At 46.2% G+C, this 16,376-nt stretch overlaps 1 protein-coding gene across 1 annotated transcript; it reads right to left on the bottom strand.

The window, feature by feature from the left end:
- Positions 1-9,419: 9,419 nt before the first annotated feature.
- LOC138925087 (granzyme B-like) lies at positions 9,420-12,689 on the bottom strand. Its single transcript, XM_070273650.1, has 5 exons — positions 12,635-12,689; positions 11,345-11,492; positions 10,676-10,811; positions 10,210-10,470; positions 9,420-9,563 (listed from the first exon to the last, which is right to left on the bottom strand). Exons 1-5 carry the CDS (start codon positions 12,687-12,689, stop codon positions 9,420-9,422), a joined length of 744 nt encoding a protein of 247 aa, XP_070129751.1.
- Positions 12,690-16,376: the final 3,687 nt, after the last annotated feature.

Below are 16,376 nucleotides of genomic sequence, written 5' to 3' on the forward strand. Positions count from 1 at the left end.
TAACAGGTGTAAGGTGATATCTTAGTGTAGTTTTGGTTTGCATTTTCCTGATGATTAGTGATGATGAGCATCTTTTCATGTGTCTTTGGCCATCTGTATATCTTCTTTGGAGAAATGTCTTTTCATGTCCCCTGCCCATTTTTTGATTGAGTTGTTTGATTTTTTGTTGTTGAGCTGTGTGAGTTCTTTATATATTATGGAGATTAACCCTTTGTCAGATATATAATTTGTAAATATTGTTTTTTTGTTTCACTCCTGTTTTCCCTTGCCTTGAAGAAGCTCTTTAGTCTGATGAAGTCCCATTTGTTTATTCTTTCTATTGTTTCCCTTGTCTGAGAAGATGTGGTGTCCAAAAAGATCCTTTTGATACTGATGTCAAAGAGAGTACTGGCTATATTTTCTTCTAGAAACTTATGGTTTCAGGTCTAATCTTTAGGTCTTGATCCATTTAGAGTTTATTTTTGTGAATGGTTAAAAAGAATGGTCCATTTTCATTCTTTTACATGTGGTTCTCCAGTTTTCCCAGCACCATTTGTTGAAGAGACTTTCTTTTCTCCATTGTAGGCCCTCAGCGCCTTTGTCAAAGTTTAGGTGTCCATAGATGTGTGGTTTTATTCCTGGGCTTTCAATTCTGTTCCATTGATCTTTGCACCTGTTTTTGTACCAGTACCATGCTGTTTTGATTACTGTAGCTTTGTAGTATGTTTTGAAATCAGGGATTGTGATGCCTACAGCTTTGTTCTTTTTTCTCAGGATTGCTTTGGCTATTTGGGGTCTTTTGTTGTTCCATATGAATTTTAGTATTCTTTGTTCTATTTCTGTAGAGATTTTCATTGGGATTCTGATTGGGATTGCGTTGAATTTACAGATTGCTTTAGGTAGTATGGACATTTTAACTATGTTTATTCTTCCAATCCATGTGCATGGAATGTCTTTCCATCTCTTCATGTCATCATCAATTTCTTTCAGGAAAGTCTTGTAGTTTTCATTGTATAGGTCTTTCATTTCCTTGGTTAAATTCACCCCAAGGTATTTTATTCTTTTTGTTGAGATTGTGAATGGGATTGTGTTCTTGAGTCCTTTTTTTGTTAGTTTGTTGTTAGAGTATAGAAATGGTAATGATTTCTATATGTTGATTTTATACCCTGCAACTTTGCTGTAGCTGTTGATTATTTCTACTAGTTTTCCAATGGATTCTTTGGGGTTTTCTATATATAAGATCATGTCATCTGCAAACAGGGAGAGTTTCACTTCTTCATTGCCTATTTGGGTTCCTTTTATTTCTTTTTCCTGCCAAATTGCTCTGGCCAAAACCTCCAGTACTATGTTGAATAAGAGTGGTGAGAGTGGACACACTTGTCTTGTTCCTTTTCTCAGAGGGATAGCTTTCAGCTTTTGCCCATTGAGTATGATGTTGGCTGTAGGTTTGTCATATATGGCCTTTATTATGTTGAGGTACTTTCCTTCTGTACCTATTTTATTGAGAGTTTTTACCATAAATGGATGTTGGATCTTGTTGAATGCTTTCTCTGCATCTATTGAGATGATCCATGTGGTTTTTGTTTCTCATTTTATTAATGTGGTGTATCACGTTGATTGACTTGCGGATGTTGAACCATTCTTGTTTCCCTGGGGTATAAATTCCACTCGATCATGGTGTATAATCTTTTAATGCATTGCTGTATTCGGTTTGCCAAAATTTTGTTGAGGAGTTTTGCATCTATGTTCATCAGTGATATTGGCCTGTAGTTTTCCTTCTTTGTGTTGTCCTTGTCTGGTTTTGGGATCAGGGTGATATTGGCTTCATAGGATGTGTTAGGGAGTGCTCCATCTTCCTCAATTTTCTGAAATAATTTGAGAAGGATAGGTATTAAATCTTCTTTGAATGTGTGGTAGAATTCTCCAGAGAAGCCAGACGGAACTTTTATTTGGACTTTTATTTTTGGGGAGACTTTTGATTACTGTTTCGATTTCTTTGCTTGTGATTGGTCTATTCAGCTTCTCGATTTCTTCCTGTTTCAGTTTTGGGAGGTTGTAAGAGTCTAAGAATTTATTCATTTCTTCTAGGTTGTCCAATTTGTTGGCATATAGTTTTTCATAGTATTCTCTTATGCTCTTTTGTATTTCTGTGGTATCCGTTGTGATTTCTCCTCTCTCATTTCCAATTTTATTTATTTATTCTTCTCTCTTTTTTCTCAGTGAGTTTGGCTAAAGGTCTGTCAATTTTGTTTGCTTTTTCAAAGAACCAACTCTATGTTTCATTGATCCTTTGTATTGTCTTTTTTGTTTCAATTTCACTTATTTCTGCTCTAATTTTTATTATTACCCTCCTTCTTCTGGCTTTGGGGTTTGTTTGTTCTTCTTTTTCTAATTCTGTTAGTTCTCATTTGAAATTGCTTATCTGAGATTTTCTAGTTTATTGAGGTGATCCTGTATTGCAATGAATTTCCCTCCTAGGGCCAGTTTTGCTGCATCCAAAATGAGTTGGTATGGCTTGTTTTCATTTTCATTTGTCTCCAGATAATATTTGATTTCTTCTTTAATTTCTTCAATGATCCATTGTTTGTTCAGTGACATGTTGTTTAGTATCCACATTTTTTCCCCTTTCCTAGCTTTATTCTTGTAGTTGATTTCCAGTTTCATAGCATTACGGTCAGAAAAGATGCTTGATATTATTTCAACCCTCTTGAATTTGTTGAGGCTTGTTTTGTTTCCCAAGATATGGTCTAAGCTTGAGAATGTTCCATGCGCACTTGAGAAGAATATGTAACCTGTTGTTTTTGGATTGAGTGTCCTATATATATCTATTAAGTCCATCTGGTCTAGTTTTTCATTTCATTTTATAATTTCCTTGTTGACTTTCTGTCTGGATGTTCTATCCATTGGTGCTAGTGGGGTGTTGAGGTCCCCTACTATTATTGTATTGTTGTTGATATCTCCTTTTAGTTTTGTTAATAGTTGCTTTACATACTTTGGTGCTCCTGTGTTGGGTGCATATATATTTATAAGTGTTATGTCTTCTTGGTGGAGTGTCCCTTTTATCGTTATAAATTGCCCCCTTTGTCTCTCTTTATCTGTTTTGCTTTGAAGTCTACTTTGTCTGATATAAGTATAGTGACACCTGCCTTCTTATGTTCATTATTACCTTGGAATATCATCTTCCATCCCTTCACTCTGAGTCTGTGTTTGTCTTTGGGGCTGAGGAGTGTTTCCTGGAGGCAGCATATTGTTTGTTTTTTTTCTTTAATCCATCCTGCCACTCTGTGTCTTTTGATTGGAGAATTCAATCCATTTACATTTAGAGTGATTATTGAAATGTGGGCCTAATGCTACCATTTTATTGCTTGTTTTCTGGTTCTCTTGTATTTCCTTTGTTTCTCGTCCCATGAATTTTGGACTACCAATTCAGGTAGGTGGTTTTCTATATTAGCTTTCTTCTTATTTGTAATTTGTGTCTTTATTCTTGTTATTTGTTTGGTGGTTACCATATGGTTTGTATAAAACACCTCATAGATGAGATAATCCATTTTCTGATCACCTCTTATTTCCTTAGATTGAGCCATTCCATCCCTTGCCTCTTCCCCTTCTAGCTTGTTATTGTCCGATTTTTTTTCTTCCTTATTTTGTTGTGAGTTTGTGGTTAGAATGACAAGATTATACTTATTCTTGGTGTTTCCCTCCCTTTTATATTTACTGTTATACTTAGCCTTTGCTAACCTGTTCTGATGGAGAGCTGCAACTTTCTGATTTTGTCTTTCTACTTATCTCCTTTGCTCTGGTTTTGTAACCCCTTTCCTTTTTTTTTGTTTTTTCAGGTATCAGGGTCTTCCTGAGCATTTCTTGTAGGGGAGGTCTTGTGGCCATGAACTTCCTTAACTTTCGTTTATCTGGGAAAGTTCCCATTTCTCCATCATGTTTGAAGGATATTTTCACTGGATAGAGTATTCTTGGCTGCAAGTTTTTCTCCTTCACAGTTTTGAATATATCATTCAACTCTCTTCTAGCCTGTAAGGTATCTGCTGAGAAATCTGCTGACAGCATTATGGGGGTTCCTTTGTAGGTTATTTTCTTCTGCCTTGCTGCCCTTAGTATTGTCTCTTTGTCATTGACTTTTGCAAGCTTCACTACTCTATGCCTTGGGGTTGGTTTTCCTTCATTGATAAAGTTTGGAGATCTATTAGCTTCTGTCACATGGAGTTCCATCTCTCTCCCCAGGTTTGGGAAGTTCTCAGTCATTATTTCTTTGAACAGGCTTTCTGCCCCCTTCTCCTTCTCTTCTCCCTCTGGGGTACCTATAATCCTTATGTTGCATTTCCTAATTGAGTTGGATATTTCTTGGAGAGTTTCTTCATTTCTTTTTAGTCTTAGTTCTCTCTCCTCCTCTATCTGCAGTGTTTCTATATTCCTATCATCCAAATTGCTAATTCTGCCTTCCATATTATAGACCCTACTGTTCAGAGAGTCGAGATTTTTCTTAATCTCCTCCATTGTGTTCTTCATCTCCAACATTTCTGGTTGGTTCTTCTTTACAGTATGAAGCTCTTTTGTGACATAGCTCCTGAACTCATTGAGTTGTCTATCTGTATTCTCTTTTAACTCATTGAGTTAATGATAGCTATTTTGAATTAATTGTCATTTAGGTTATAGATTTCAGTGTCTTCGGGATTGCTTTCTGGCTACTTGTTATTTTCCTTCTGTTCTGGAGATTTAACATGTTTTTTCATACTGCTTGATGGGGTGGATTGGTGCCTCAGCTTAGAGATAGAGTTTAGTTACTGCTTCCACTTGTTTCTCCTGGAAGGGGGGCACAGCAGCTGTGTAGTCTGTACCAACTGGGATCCTTGTCAGCTGTTGCTGACTGGACCTGGGCCCCTCCTTGTGATCACAGTGTCCCTGTGGGGTCTCTCATCAGCTGTGGGGGCAATCACAAGGGGACCTCGTGTTGCTGGTGCCTACTGTCACATACCACCTAGACACACTCCCTCCTTAGGGTCTGCAGCGGTATTATGGGCTTTCACAGTGGCCGGGAGCAGGTCACCAAGACTCGCAGCTCTGCCACCGTCAGGGCCCACAAGATCTCACTTGTCCACTATGGGCCACAGCAGAGCTATGGGTATGTACTGCAGTCTGTGGTTAGCTCACCCAGCTGTGCCATTTCAGCCCCAGGGCCTTCCAATCTTGTGACTGCTAGGCAGGGCCTCTCCACTAATGCTACACAGAGGCTTTCCCTGTGGCTGCTGTGGGACCGTGGATTTTCCCACTGGGCTTAGGAGCCATGGCAGGGGGCTTAGGTAGGGCTGTAGTCACCTGTTTCCACCATCGCACCACCGATGTGTATGCACGTCCACCCTTGGTGCTGTGGTGATGGTTTGAGCATGTCAGCTGATAGAAAGTCACTTGCAGGTACTAGGCTGTCCGGGGGGCAGAGAGTTTTCAACTATCTCCACCTCCTCCCAGGGAGAAGTCCGTCCACCTTCCGATGTATAGCAGTGTGGGTCTCTCAGGCTTCCTGAGATGCTGTGTAGATATCCTGTGCTGACCAATGAATGTCCAGTTAGTTGTAGTTCAAAGGGGGAGAGACAAAGAAAACTGCTCACTCTGCCATGTTGCTGATGTAACTCTCTTTTATTCTTTCTTGCGGTGTAGGTCTGATGGCAACAAATTCTCATACCTTTGTTTTTCTAAAAATATCTTTATTTTGGCTCCATTGTTGAATAATATATTCTCTGAAGATAAAATTCCAGAAATAGGTTGCCTTTTCCTTTCAACTATTTAGAAATGTCATCTCAGTGTCTTCTGACTTTTGTCATTTCTGATGAGAGCTCATTGTTATTTTTGTTGTTTCTGTTCAAGTAATGTACATTGCTCTCTCCCCTCTGTTTACTTTCAGCCTTTTCTCTTTACCTTTGTTTTTTTTTTTTTTTCTGAGAAAGATTAGCACTGAACTAACATCTGTGCCCATCCTCCTCCATGTTTTATATGTGGGACACCTGCCACAGCATGGCTTCATAAGTGGTGCATCAGTCTGTGCCTGGGATCCAAACCGGCAAAGCTGGGGCCACTGAGGCAGAGTGCAAGAACTAAACCACAGCAATGCCAGACGGGACCCTACCTTTCATTTTTACCAATTTGACTATTATGTGCTTAGACATGGTTTTCTTTGTCCTCCCCAAGGTTTACTGTGCTTCCTGTATCGGTGGATGAAGAATATAGGCTAGCAATAGGCCTATGATGAAAAAGAACCAGTGGCTGCACTTCTTTAATGGGGAAATGTATTTGTTGGACAAAAGCAGTGTTGTGTGGGATACCAAGACAGGAAATCAACCCTGTGAGTGCTGAAAGTCCACAAAGGGGGAACTGACAGAAGTATGATGGTGAGCAGGAAGGCAGAGCCAAGACATATTCTGAAAAGAAATTAGCAAGATCTCACTTTCATTTGGACCTCTCTCCCCCAGGAGCTGGCTTGGTGGTTCTCTTCCTGCCGTCCTGGGACCCAGTTCTTCTTCTGGGTCTGGAGGGAAGGAGGGGTGATGGGAGTGGGTTTGGGTGAGTAGAGGCATTTCCTTGAGGTCATTACAGAGATCTTTTATTTATTTATATTTTAAAATTTTCATTACAGAGATTTTTGGACAAGAGAAGCATTGTTTCCTTAAAGGCAGGGGTGGGTCAGGGGACATTTCCACAGGCAAGGGATATTTGAAGGAATCAGCATGATTAGGATGCTTACCCACCCCCATCCAAATGTGCCCCTGAGCAGACTTCAACTCACCAAGCAAGATGTTTTGAATCCTTGTCACAGATGGGTGCACAGCAGCCCAGAGGTTTTCTCTCCTTGGAGGTGTCTGAGCAGAAGCTCAGCTGTTATTCAGGGATGCCAGGAAGTCATCACAGGGCGGGGGTTAGACAACAATGTCAGGCATCTTTCTGGCCTGGCTGTCAGGGTGCCTGGGCTCAGTCCGGGCTCTGTTCTAACTCTGTGGTCCCTTCAGTCGGCCACTGCCCCCTCCTGGGACTGTGTCTCCCCCTCACCTCTCACAGGAGGAAGACCTGCAGCAGGGTCCTCAATGTGTTTTAAACCACAAAATCATTTCCTCAAGGTAAATGTTGTCTCTAAACTAAATATGCATGTGGCTGGGCAACTTTTTAAAATATTATCTTTGTTTTGCTTTTGGCATTTTCCTTTTTGTCTTTTTCCATCAAGGAGCCAGGTTCTTAGTATGTCTTAGATGCAGGGATATTGTTTCAGCTCCAGATCAGAAGCTGCGTGTTCTCACTGCTCTTCCCTAGTAAAAGTGCCCGCAGCCATGAAGAGATTGTGTTGCTGCCTGCTTTGTGCACAACAAGGTGGGAAAGGCCGTGCCTGAGAGGGTTACATGATCTCAGAGTATGCACCCTTTGTGATGAGAGGCTTGTGCTGTGTGTACCTGGAGCAAGAGCTCAGAGCTAGAACTTATGCTTAGATCTCAGGTAGTACTACATATTAGTGACAAGCCCTCGGATGGATAGGAGTGTCTGGCAAGATTAACACAACACAGAAAGATCCTAATTCAGTTAACAAACCCATACTCTACGAGTGGGTTCCAAGCCAAAAACCTCCTAAAGTCAAAAAATCTGGGTGGTCTGGAAACTATGGATGCAGCAGTAACCACGGTGGCATAAAGAGAAGAGGCCTTTCTCCAGTTTTCCAGACTGTGCGAACCTCCCTGATTGTGGTTTGACTCTGTGCAGGCAGGAGGTACAGTAACCACAGGGATCATGTTTCCAGCCAGTCCAATTGGATGGGTGTTTAGAGTCTGAATCTAATTGCCTGCAAGCAAATATGTAATACAGTTTTTCCTACCATCTTAATCTGTACAATGACACTCATACCTGCTACTTTTAAGGCAAATGAAGGTAAGGCTGCCGTCACTGACTTTCTCCCTCCCTGCGGGCTGCCCTCTCCTCTAGGTGCAGACGATGCTGCAGTGGACAGAGTGTGGTGACTTCACCCCTAGAAAATAAATGATGTCATTTCCAAATCCCACCCCCTGCTGTTCTAGAGTCACACGTGCTCACGCTCACACGGACTGTGACCAGCAATAGGAACAGCACGCAAGTGCTTTGTTCCTGTGGATTTCCCACGAGATCTAGGCCATGTGGGCTCACATGAAGGAGGGAGAGACAGATGATTTGTGTGAAACTCACTCTGTCAGTGTCACTCGGGTTCAGATGACAGAGTCTGTATTAGGTCCACTGTGGATCCCCAGTGCAGGGCACTTAGGAGCTCAATCAGTGTGTGTTTGTTTATTGATGGAAAAATGGTGCTTTCCAGTCCTACTGCAGAGAGGGTAACTCAAACTCAAAAGGCTGAGACAGCCCAAGGTTGCCAGTGAGGGGTCTTAACTTTGAGGCTGGCAGTGACTAAGAGGGACAGGCTGAAAGGTACTCAGGCTAATGAATGATCAGGCGGCCAGTGAACCTTGAGAACGTGCGACGTCACTGGGCTGGATGTGAGGGGTTGAGCTGACCTTGCCAGGTGAGAGATGGGGCAGGGGTTCTGGAGAGACAACCTGCCTGCCATGTCCTCCACGGACCCTGCCTATTGCCAGCACAAGCCTGGTCCCTGTGGCCCTCTAGGACAGGGCGTGAGCTGGACTGGCATCTCTGTGGAGAGGCCCTTCTGGAACCACACAGAGCTCTGGGTGTCTTACCCTGGAGGGCTATAAGGAAAGGGCCAGCTCAGATCAGGGTTTATGGAGGGGACAACGTTGGTGGACTCTCAGAACTCTCAGTGAAAAGAAGGGATGGAGAAGAAGGGGCAGCCAGGAAACTGGAGGCCAAGCTGGGCCCCAAGATCACAGGAGGGCATGGAGGAAACTCAGACTGGGTGAGATCGAGGAGCTTCTCCAGAGACCCACTCCCACTCCGCAGCATCTCCCTGGCTGTGGGAGAGAAATGTCCTGCTCAGGTAGCTTATCCCCTCCCCAGTGCAGGGGCTATGCCGTTGAACCGCAGCGCCAGGCTTGCCTGCTTGGTGTCCGGGACCCATGGTGTCATCCCCCTTCCTCTCTGCCATATAACACAGGGAAGGAGGTAAGAAGTTCACCCTGAGCCCCAGGAGCAGAGAGGTTCCTGTTTTCTCCCGATGGTGCTCAGCTGCAGCCCTGGCAGAAGGGCAGGCCCAGAGAAAGGTGAGGGTCAGAAGGAGCTGGGCAACAGCTTTGAATGAGGTTTGGGGGAGGTGGTGTTGGGAGGGGGAAGAGGAAGCAGCAGAAAACAGCAGATTTGTGCCATTGGCCTTCTAAGCACAGAGGTGCTGCCTGTGTATGAGGGTCAAGGAATAAACAAGAAACCAGGCCTTGTTGCTCAACTAAGAGACACTTATTTAGTTCTTGGTTCATTCTGGATCAGCTCCAGAGAAGATGGCCTGATTTGAACAGTTAGAGACATTTCATGGTTTTCTTTATCCAGGGCAGGAAACTGGAGACTTTGGTGAAGGCCCATGGAGGAGTCCTGTTATCTAGTCCATAGCAGGAAATGCCCCGGATCACCTTCTTACAGATGAGAGGGCCCCCAAAGTCCCCCTGTGGACAGAGAACAGGGAGGACTGAGCCCGTGTTCTGTAGGTCCTGTCCACCTGCATCCCAAGTGCCCTGTGAGAGAAGGCTCCTTGGAGTGGCCTCCATGTGGGAGATCAGAGGGCAGGGCAGGTCCTTGTGGGCCCCTCAGCTGCCCAGTCCTGACCCTGGACATTGTCACGGCTTTATTTCTCTCAGGGGGTGGCTCCCTCTCTTCCCCCAGGTCCCGGATCCTCTCCTATGAGGGCGCTGTGGGACTGTGCTTTGGTCTAACGTTTAAGGACAGGAAAGCAGGCAGGTGAGGATGACACTCAGCATGGAAGGTAAGCCATTTAACCAAGATGGGAGCCAGCTCTGAGGAGCCACCTGATTTGACTGCTGCACACCCAGGGAGCAGTTTTCTAACACCTGTGCCCAGCGTGAGGCAGAGTGTTGCAAATTCATCATCCGGATGGAGCACCATCTTTGGATGCATCTCAGGCCCCTGGTAGGCTCCCAGAAGGCCTGTGACTCCACACTCTGGCTGCTCCTCCCTTCTCTTCCCAGGAGAAAGATCAGAGTCTAGGGGGTAAAGAAGTCCCTGCTGCTTGGGTCTCCAGATCCCCAAACACCCCTCTCCCCAGAGCCCAGCTAGGAAGATGCCCAGTCTCACTGTAAAGGAAGACTTCTTTTCCTTTGGGTTCCCCACGCACAGCTGAGTGGTACTGTTGTGATAATTGTGTAAGTAGGATTCACGCTTCCTGTCCTGCTGCACAGTCAGCTCCACCTCCTGCAGTGTGTCTGAGAAGCTGCCCATTGGGGTGACTTTCCCCCATCCCGCCACACTGCACACCTGTCTGGGCCTCACCTGGGCCTTGGACCAGGGCAGGCGGAGGGGCCACACAGCTGCAGTCAGCTTGGTCTTTCTCTCCAGCTGATGGGAAGAGGCAACAAAGCCTAGCTCAGCCACTGGCCTCTTGGGCCTGGACACCGTGATGGGGATCAACTGACTTCCTTCTCCCCTGAGCCACTGGGACTAGTCTGGTGGCCAGGATGGGAAGGAGGGAAGGGACAGGTCCCATTGGGAGGGGAAATAATGTGGACCCAGGACAGCAAGAGCAGCGGGGAGGTTCCCTTACCATTAGTAACATGATGTTGTTGGAGAATTTCAAACGACAAAAGTCTGGGTCGTGGATGGCTTCTTTCACAGGGATGACGTCCTGGGTCCTCTCCTGCTTCTTAATGTTGTGGGCCCCCAGGGTAACATTGATTGAGCTTCACAGAAAGTACAGTGGGGATGAGGAGGCATGGAGTCACAGGAGATCCAGCCCTGGAGCCATGAAGGGTAGGTGACAGCCTGGGAAGGGCAGGGCTGCAGCTAGGGTAGATTGAGACAACAAAAGGGCCCAGTGCTGAGGGACACTGTGCCCTGTGCTTCTCAATGACACTGAGAGCAGAGATTCTGGAAGCTTTCTCTTGCCCTCAGGCAGTATTGTGAAAGGACTCTGAGTTTGCATTTTGACTGTAATACGTATTTTGCTCCTCCAGAGCTGCTTTATTTGGCCAGTGTGGTCTCTCTTCTCAACTGGGCCACTTGCTCTCATCTCTGACCCTCTGATGCCAAAGCTTACCTGTCCTGTTTCTCACTTTCCATCACCCAGTCATGCTCTCAGATGGCCCCTCTCAAGAGCTCTCATGGCCCTGAGTTACCAGGAGCCAGGAGAGCTACCCTGGGCTGTAGCCCCTGGGCAGAGGACAGGGGTCCCTGTAGGGGTCTCAGGAGGTGTCAGTTGTCTGCGGCCCCTCACCTTCCCCAGCAGCGACCTGCCATCAAAATAAAGTACTTTCTTATGAGGACACCTCCACATTTCACGGTCTTCTTTTCAATCAGAAACCTAACCAAGGCCATGTAGGGGCGGGAGTGGGACCTGGCCTCATGTCCTCCAGTGATGATTCCTGGAAGAAAAAACTGGAAGATGGGCTTTCTGGAAGCAGCTGTGGTCAGGAGGGAAGGCTCTGGAAGGTAGTGATTGAGGGTGGGGTCTACAGTGCCCTGCTGACACTGGGGACAGTCCTCCCAGGTCCTCCTTGCAGCAGATTAAACTTTTCTGAATGTCAAGCCCCAGAACCCCCTGTGTTAAAAGGGAGCACAGTGCTTGTTGTCCCAGTTCTGCTTCAGACCATTCACGGAGGAGGTAAGAGGTGTCTTCACGATGGTGGAGCCCAGGGGATTGTGGACGGGGCTGCCCTGATGCCTTCTGTCTCAGTTAGTCTCCCAACCCTTCTGAGCCTCTGCTAACATCTCGACTGGTGCCCGTATCTAACAACCTGTCCATGAGCTTACGGTGTTGGATTTTCTGAAATCCTCATGTCATAGGGTCTAACCCAACCTAGGATCTCAGTAAACGTTTTTTGACTGTGTGAATGAATGGCCTTCAGTTAGCTTTCTGCTGAGGTTTGGTGGGGATCATTCTTGTGGGATTGAACGTCATCATCATGGGGGGAGGGCCCTGTGTGGAGCAGCCTATGGCTTGGGAAGTTGGGGGAGGTGTAGTGGAAAGTGGCGTCCTTGTGCCTCTTGTGAGCCAAGGCAACAGGGGAGCCCTGCATGCAGTCACCTAGTTCTTTCTGAGATGAACTGTGCCCTGGGCTCCTCTCCTGGGCAGGGGTGACGGGCTGAGGGCACCGAGAAGTGAAACTGCTTCTTTAGCTGGGTCCAGGGACAGGTCCCACGACTGCAACCAGATTGTCTGAACTTCCCTTTCCTGAGTTGGAGCGAAGAATTTTAATTACTTATCTTTTGTATGGCCATTTCCTCTGCCAAATGCCTTTCTGTGAACAGCCCGCTTTCCAGTTGATAAGAGAGAGTTTCACAAGCTAAATCTTTTAGTGAATACCCTTTCTTCATACTATCCTTGATGAGTGTCTGTGTAACATCTGTTACATGTGTTAGTCTAAGTTTAGGATGGCAGCTGAGTTCTAGAAAACTCTTGGTCTGAAATTGAGGGAAATCTGTGACTGTGCTGGGTGGAAGGGTCAGGAGTCTAGAAGGTTTTGTGAGATGGGCTGGAGCCTCTGGAATGGGGATGGTCACTCACCTGTCCCAGCCTCAGGAGGCAGAGGAAAGGCCAACAAGAGCAGGAGTGGCTGCATCTTCCCTGAAGTTCTGCCCAGGTCTGAGCTGCTGGTGTTTCTTCCTTCCAGACACACAGCCCAGGAGGGGAAGGCAGGGGTGTGGCTCAGGACCTCACAGACCTCATAGAAGTGTGCTTCTGGTTTTCCTGCGCCATCTGGTAGGTAGTTTGTCGAAGTTCTCTGGCTTGGGATAGGTGACAGTAGCCCTGTCACCACACCTGCACTCCTAGTGCTGAGTCACAAGGTGAAAGCCAGAACAAAGAATAATAAAGGGTGGCCTTTGCTGCAACCAGCAAAGAAGCTGGACCCTAGAAGCCCCTCAGTAACTGAATCTAGAATGTCTCTATTTCTCAGCTCTTGGCTCTTTTTCCATCCTGATGAAGTCATGAATAATTATTTAGCAAGCTAGCTCCAGGCAGATGAGCGAGATGGCTCCTGACCTTGACAAGATGATGGTCAGCCAGAGTAGACTGAGAATCTGTGGTTAGAGTACAGTCTGGTAAGGGCTGTGGTGGGGGTGTGCTTGGTGGTGTGAGATAGACGTTGGACCTGCCTTAACAGCATGTAGATCTGGACACACCCATACACCCCAAATGGTAACCCCACTTCCTCTCTGACCACCAGTCCAGACTGGTAGTTTGGAATATTTAGAATCCCCTCTTTAAATGTAAATATTCTGTGACAAAGAGAGATTCTCTTATCCTACACTTTTGAACAAGGTTCCTGGAAGTGATATTCATTGGACCAAAACAAACCATCAGCGGGTCTGTCAGAATTGAGTGGCCTGATTGGTTTATGCTGGAGTCTTGTATCATGCCTGTACCCGAGGTGGGGACTGTTCCTCCCAAATCATAGTGCCTGTTCTCTGGGGCAGGAGTTCACTCAAGAAATGCTGGTCACTGTTGCCTGGTTATGGGGAAACGGATGCCAATTGTCCTAATAATTGCTATGCACTAAGAAGTCTCTGTCTAGGGTCCAGTGAACCATAGCTCTGATATCTCTTGGCCTAACGGTTATAAATATTTGCAAACAGATTATCCCAACACTCTCACCAGTGTGATGACAGATGAAGGAGTAATGAAAAGAAGGCATTATGAGTTCCAAACAGCCCAATTCCAAGTCTGCTAAAGGAACAGCATCCTATGAAGATATAGAAAAAGAGAGGTAGGCAACTTGCTTAAGCATTAATGATGAAGATCTCTGGGTGGTGGAATTCTCAGGGGTTTTAATCTTCTTATTTCTGTTTTCTGCTTCTACTGTGTTTCTCTGTTGTATGTAATACTTTTCAACCCAGCATACATTTTCCTGTAGTTGAAGCATGCTTATTAATGGCAAGCATTGAGCAGACCAGGTTGTTCTACTCTAGCTTTCTCTAAGGTGGATGCTTTAAAAAATGTTTTAAAATTAAAGGTTACTTTTATGAATCAATTCTTATATAAAAAAGACATTCTTGATAAATAGAAGAAAAATTTACTCAGTAAGCTATAGTCTATAGGACATTTTGGTGAGTAAAGGAGGAATCAATGATTTCCATTCTAGAGGTGGAAGTTTTTTAAGTCCCTAGCAGCGTCCCCTCCACTCTACTCTGCACAGGGCACTTCTGGCCTTGCCTCAAAAAAGATGGGCGGATCAGTCCTGGGGGCACCTGAGTCTGGGCCCTGCCACCTGAAGTATTGGGCTTTTTATCCAGGGCAAAAAGCTCAAGATCCTGGTGAAGCTATATTGAAGCTTCCCATTCTTTTTTGCAAAAGAGACAGTGCCCTGAGTCACGTTGTTACACATGAGGGGGTCCTTGGAGTCCCTCTGTGCACAGAGAATGGAGAAGTCTCACTCAGAGCCCTCTGGCTTCACCTAGCTCCGCATCCTTTTCTCCCTGGTGCTCTCCTGCCACCCTCTAAGGGCCAAGCTGTTAATAGGGGTAGAGGCTGAGTGGTTACCATACATCTTGGCTCTGAGTGTCAGGGGGATTGGTGGATCCTCTGTGATATACCCGTACCATGACCTGATGTCATGGCTGTGTCCTCTCTCCTGCTCAACCCAGTTCCAGAAGCTCCTCTTGTTGTCCATGGGCAAAGGCCAAGAGATTGGCTGCAGGGAGATGCCTGGGCTCCACACGCTGGGAACAGCATGCCTCCACCCATGACTGGACCCAGGTCAACCATTGGTTGTTCAGTGGGAGAAGTCCTGACAATGTCACCCCAGCCTCATTGTGTCCCTGGGCAAGGAGGGAGGACACTTGTCTCCTTATGCTTGCAGTGCCCTTCTTGTCCTTAGATTTCCCCATTCCCAGCTGCATGGAGTTTTTGCAGTTTTAGAGGAGGTCCTTGCACTTCTGCTCATTCTGCACATCTAGATTCACCTCCCAGAGCATGTTTGCCTTTTTGCCATTTGCTAGTTGTCCCCAGACTGCCACACTGCACACCTGCCCCGGCCTCACCCAGTCCTGGCTCTGCGGCAGGGCAATGGTCTTCACACCCCAGTTGAATTGAACCTTGTTTTGCAGCTGGTCAGAAAGGTGAGAGATGGCAGGTCAGGTCCCGCCCTGGAGCTGGGCTCAGAACCAGGGGTGAGGTTGCCTGTACCCATGCCTGGAGTCTCCCAAGCCCCCTTCTATTGCACTGACTCAGTAGAGTGGACAGGTTGGAGGAGAGGAGGGGACTGAGACCCCAAATGAGCTGTCTGCTCCCTCGTGACCTGTGTGAGTAAACCTGAAAGTTGGCAAGCTGGTACCCTCAGTAGCATGAGGTCATTGACCTTTGAATTATCATTATAATCTTTGTGAGGGAAGGTTTGAGCACAGGAATGACCTGCTTGCTGTTTTTTACTTTTCTGATATTGTGAGCACCCAGGATGACACTTATTTCTCTGTAAAGAAAAGGTGGATTGGGCCAGCCACAGGAGCTACAGCTCAGTCTCTGAAAGGCAGGTCGAAGTTCCAACCTAAGGCACACCTGCAGCTGAGTCAGATAAGGAGGAATGGAAAAGGGGACAATATCGCCATTTTGTGCTGTGCAGCAGTCACCCAGCCTGGTTCGTCAGCAGCCTGTCTGTCACCAAGACTTCTTTCCACGCAGTCCACCCCTGAATCCCACACTCACTGTGTCCTGGTCTGAGCAGATCAGATTGCTCCTCTGATTAGTCATTTGCTCTTTGTGCACAGTGACCTTCCTGATTATGGGCCGTGGGACCATGCCAGGGGATCCTAGAAAGACAAGGACTCATTTGTGCTCATTCCCTTCGATTAGAGTGAGCTGCTGTCAATAGGAAGTTGTCTTGCACGAGGACCCCTCACATCTACTCCAGCCTTCTTTGTCATTGTAGGAAAGGACAGACACCCTGTAGGGCTGGGAGGTGGTCTGAACTTTCTGCCTTATCTGATCTTCCCCGAAAGAGAAAATTGCCCTGGATCTCTGTGTTCATGGCAAACATGGGCCGAGCACTGCCTGGTGGCCTCAACACATGGGATGTTTAGAGGCTGGGATGGTTGTAGTGTCCTCATGGACCAACACAGTGAGAGGGTCTGCAGGTTTCAGAGGGCAACTGGCGGGCTTGCAGCATGACTTGTTTCCTGGCTTAGTTCTCAGTTTCCTCCTGTAGAGATGAGGAGCTCAGCCCTTGTTCTGGAGCAAACCGACTTCATATACATGTTAAGGGGACTCTCCTAGAAGATCTGGAAATTACTCTCTCTGACCTACCCTGGTGAAT

This window comes from Equus caballus, chromosome 1 (assembly GCF_041296265.1).
Source record: "Equus caballus isolate H_3958 breed thoroughbred chromosome 1, TB-T2T, whole genome shotgun sequence".
NCBI classification, from domain to species: Eukaryota; Metazoa; Chordata; class Mammalia; order Perissodactyla; family Equidae; genus Equus; species Equus caballus.

Excerpts from the sequence above, each read along its gene's own strand:
- LOC138925087 (XM_070273650.1), bottom strand. The coding sequence starts at position 12,689 with ATGCAGCCACTCCTGCTCTTGTTGGCCTTTCCTCTGCCTCCTGAGGCT. Across the intron at positions 10,471-10,675 it reads ACAACATCATGTTACTAATG|CTGGAGAGAAAGACCAAGCT; the intron begins GTAAGGGAACCT and ends TCTTCCCATCAG. Across the intron at positions 9,564-10,209 it reads AAAAGAAGTCTTCCTTTACA|GGGGACTTTGGGGGCCCTCT; the intron begins GTGAGACTGGGC and ends CTCTGTCCACAG.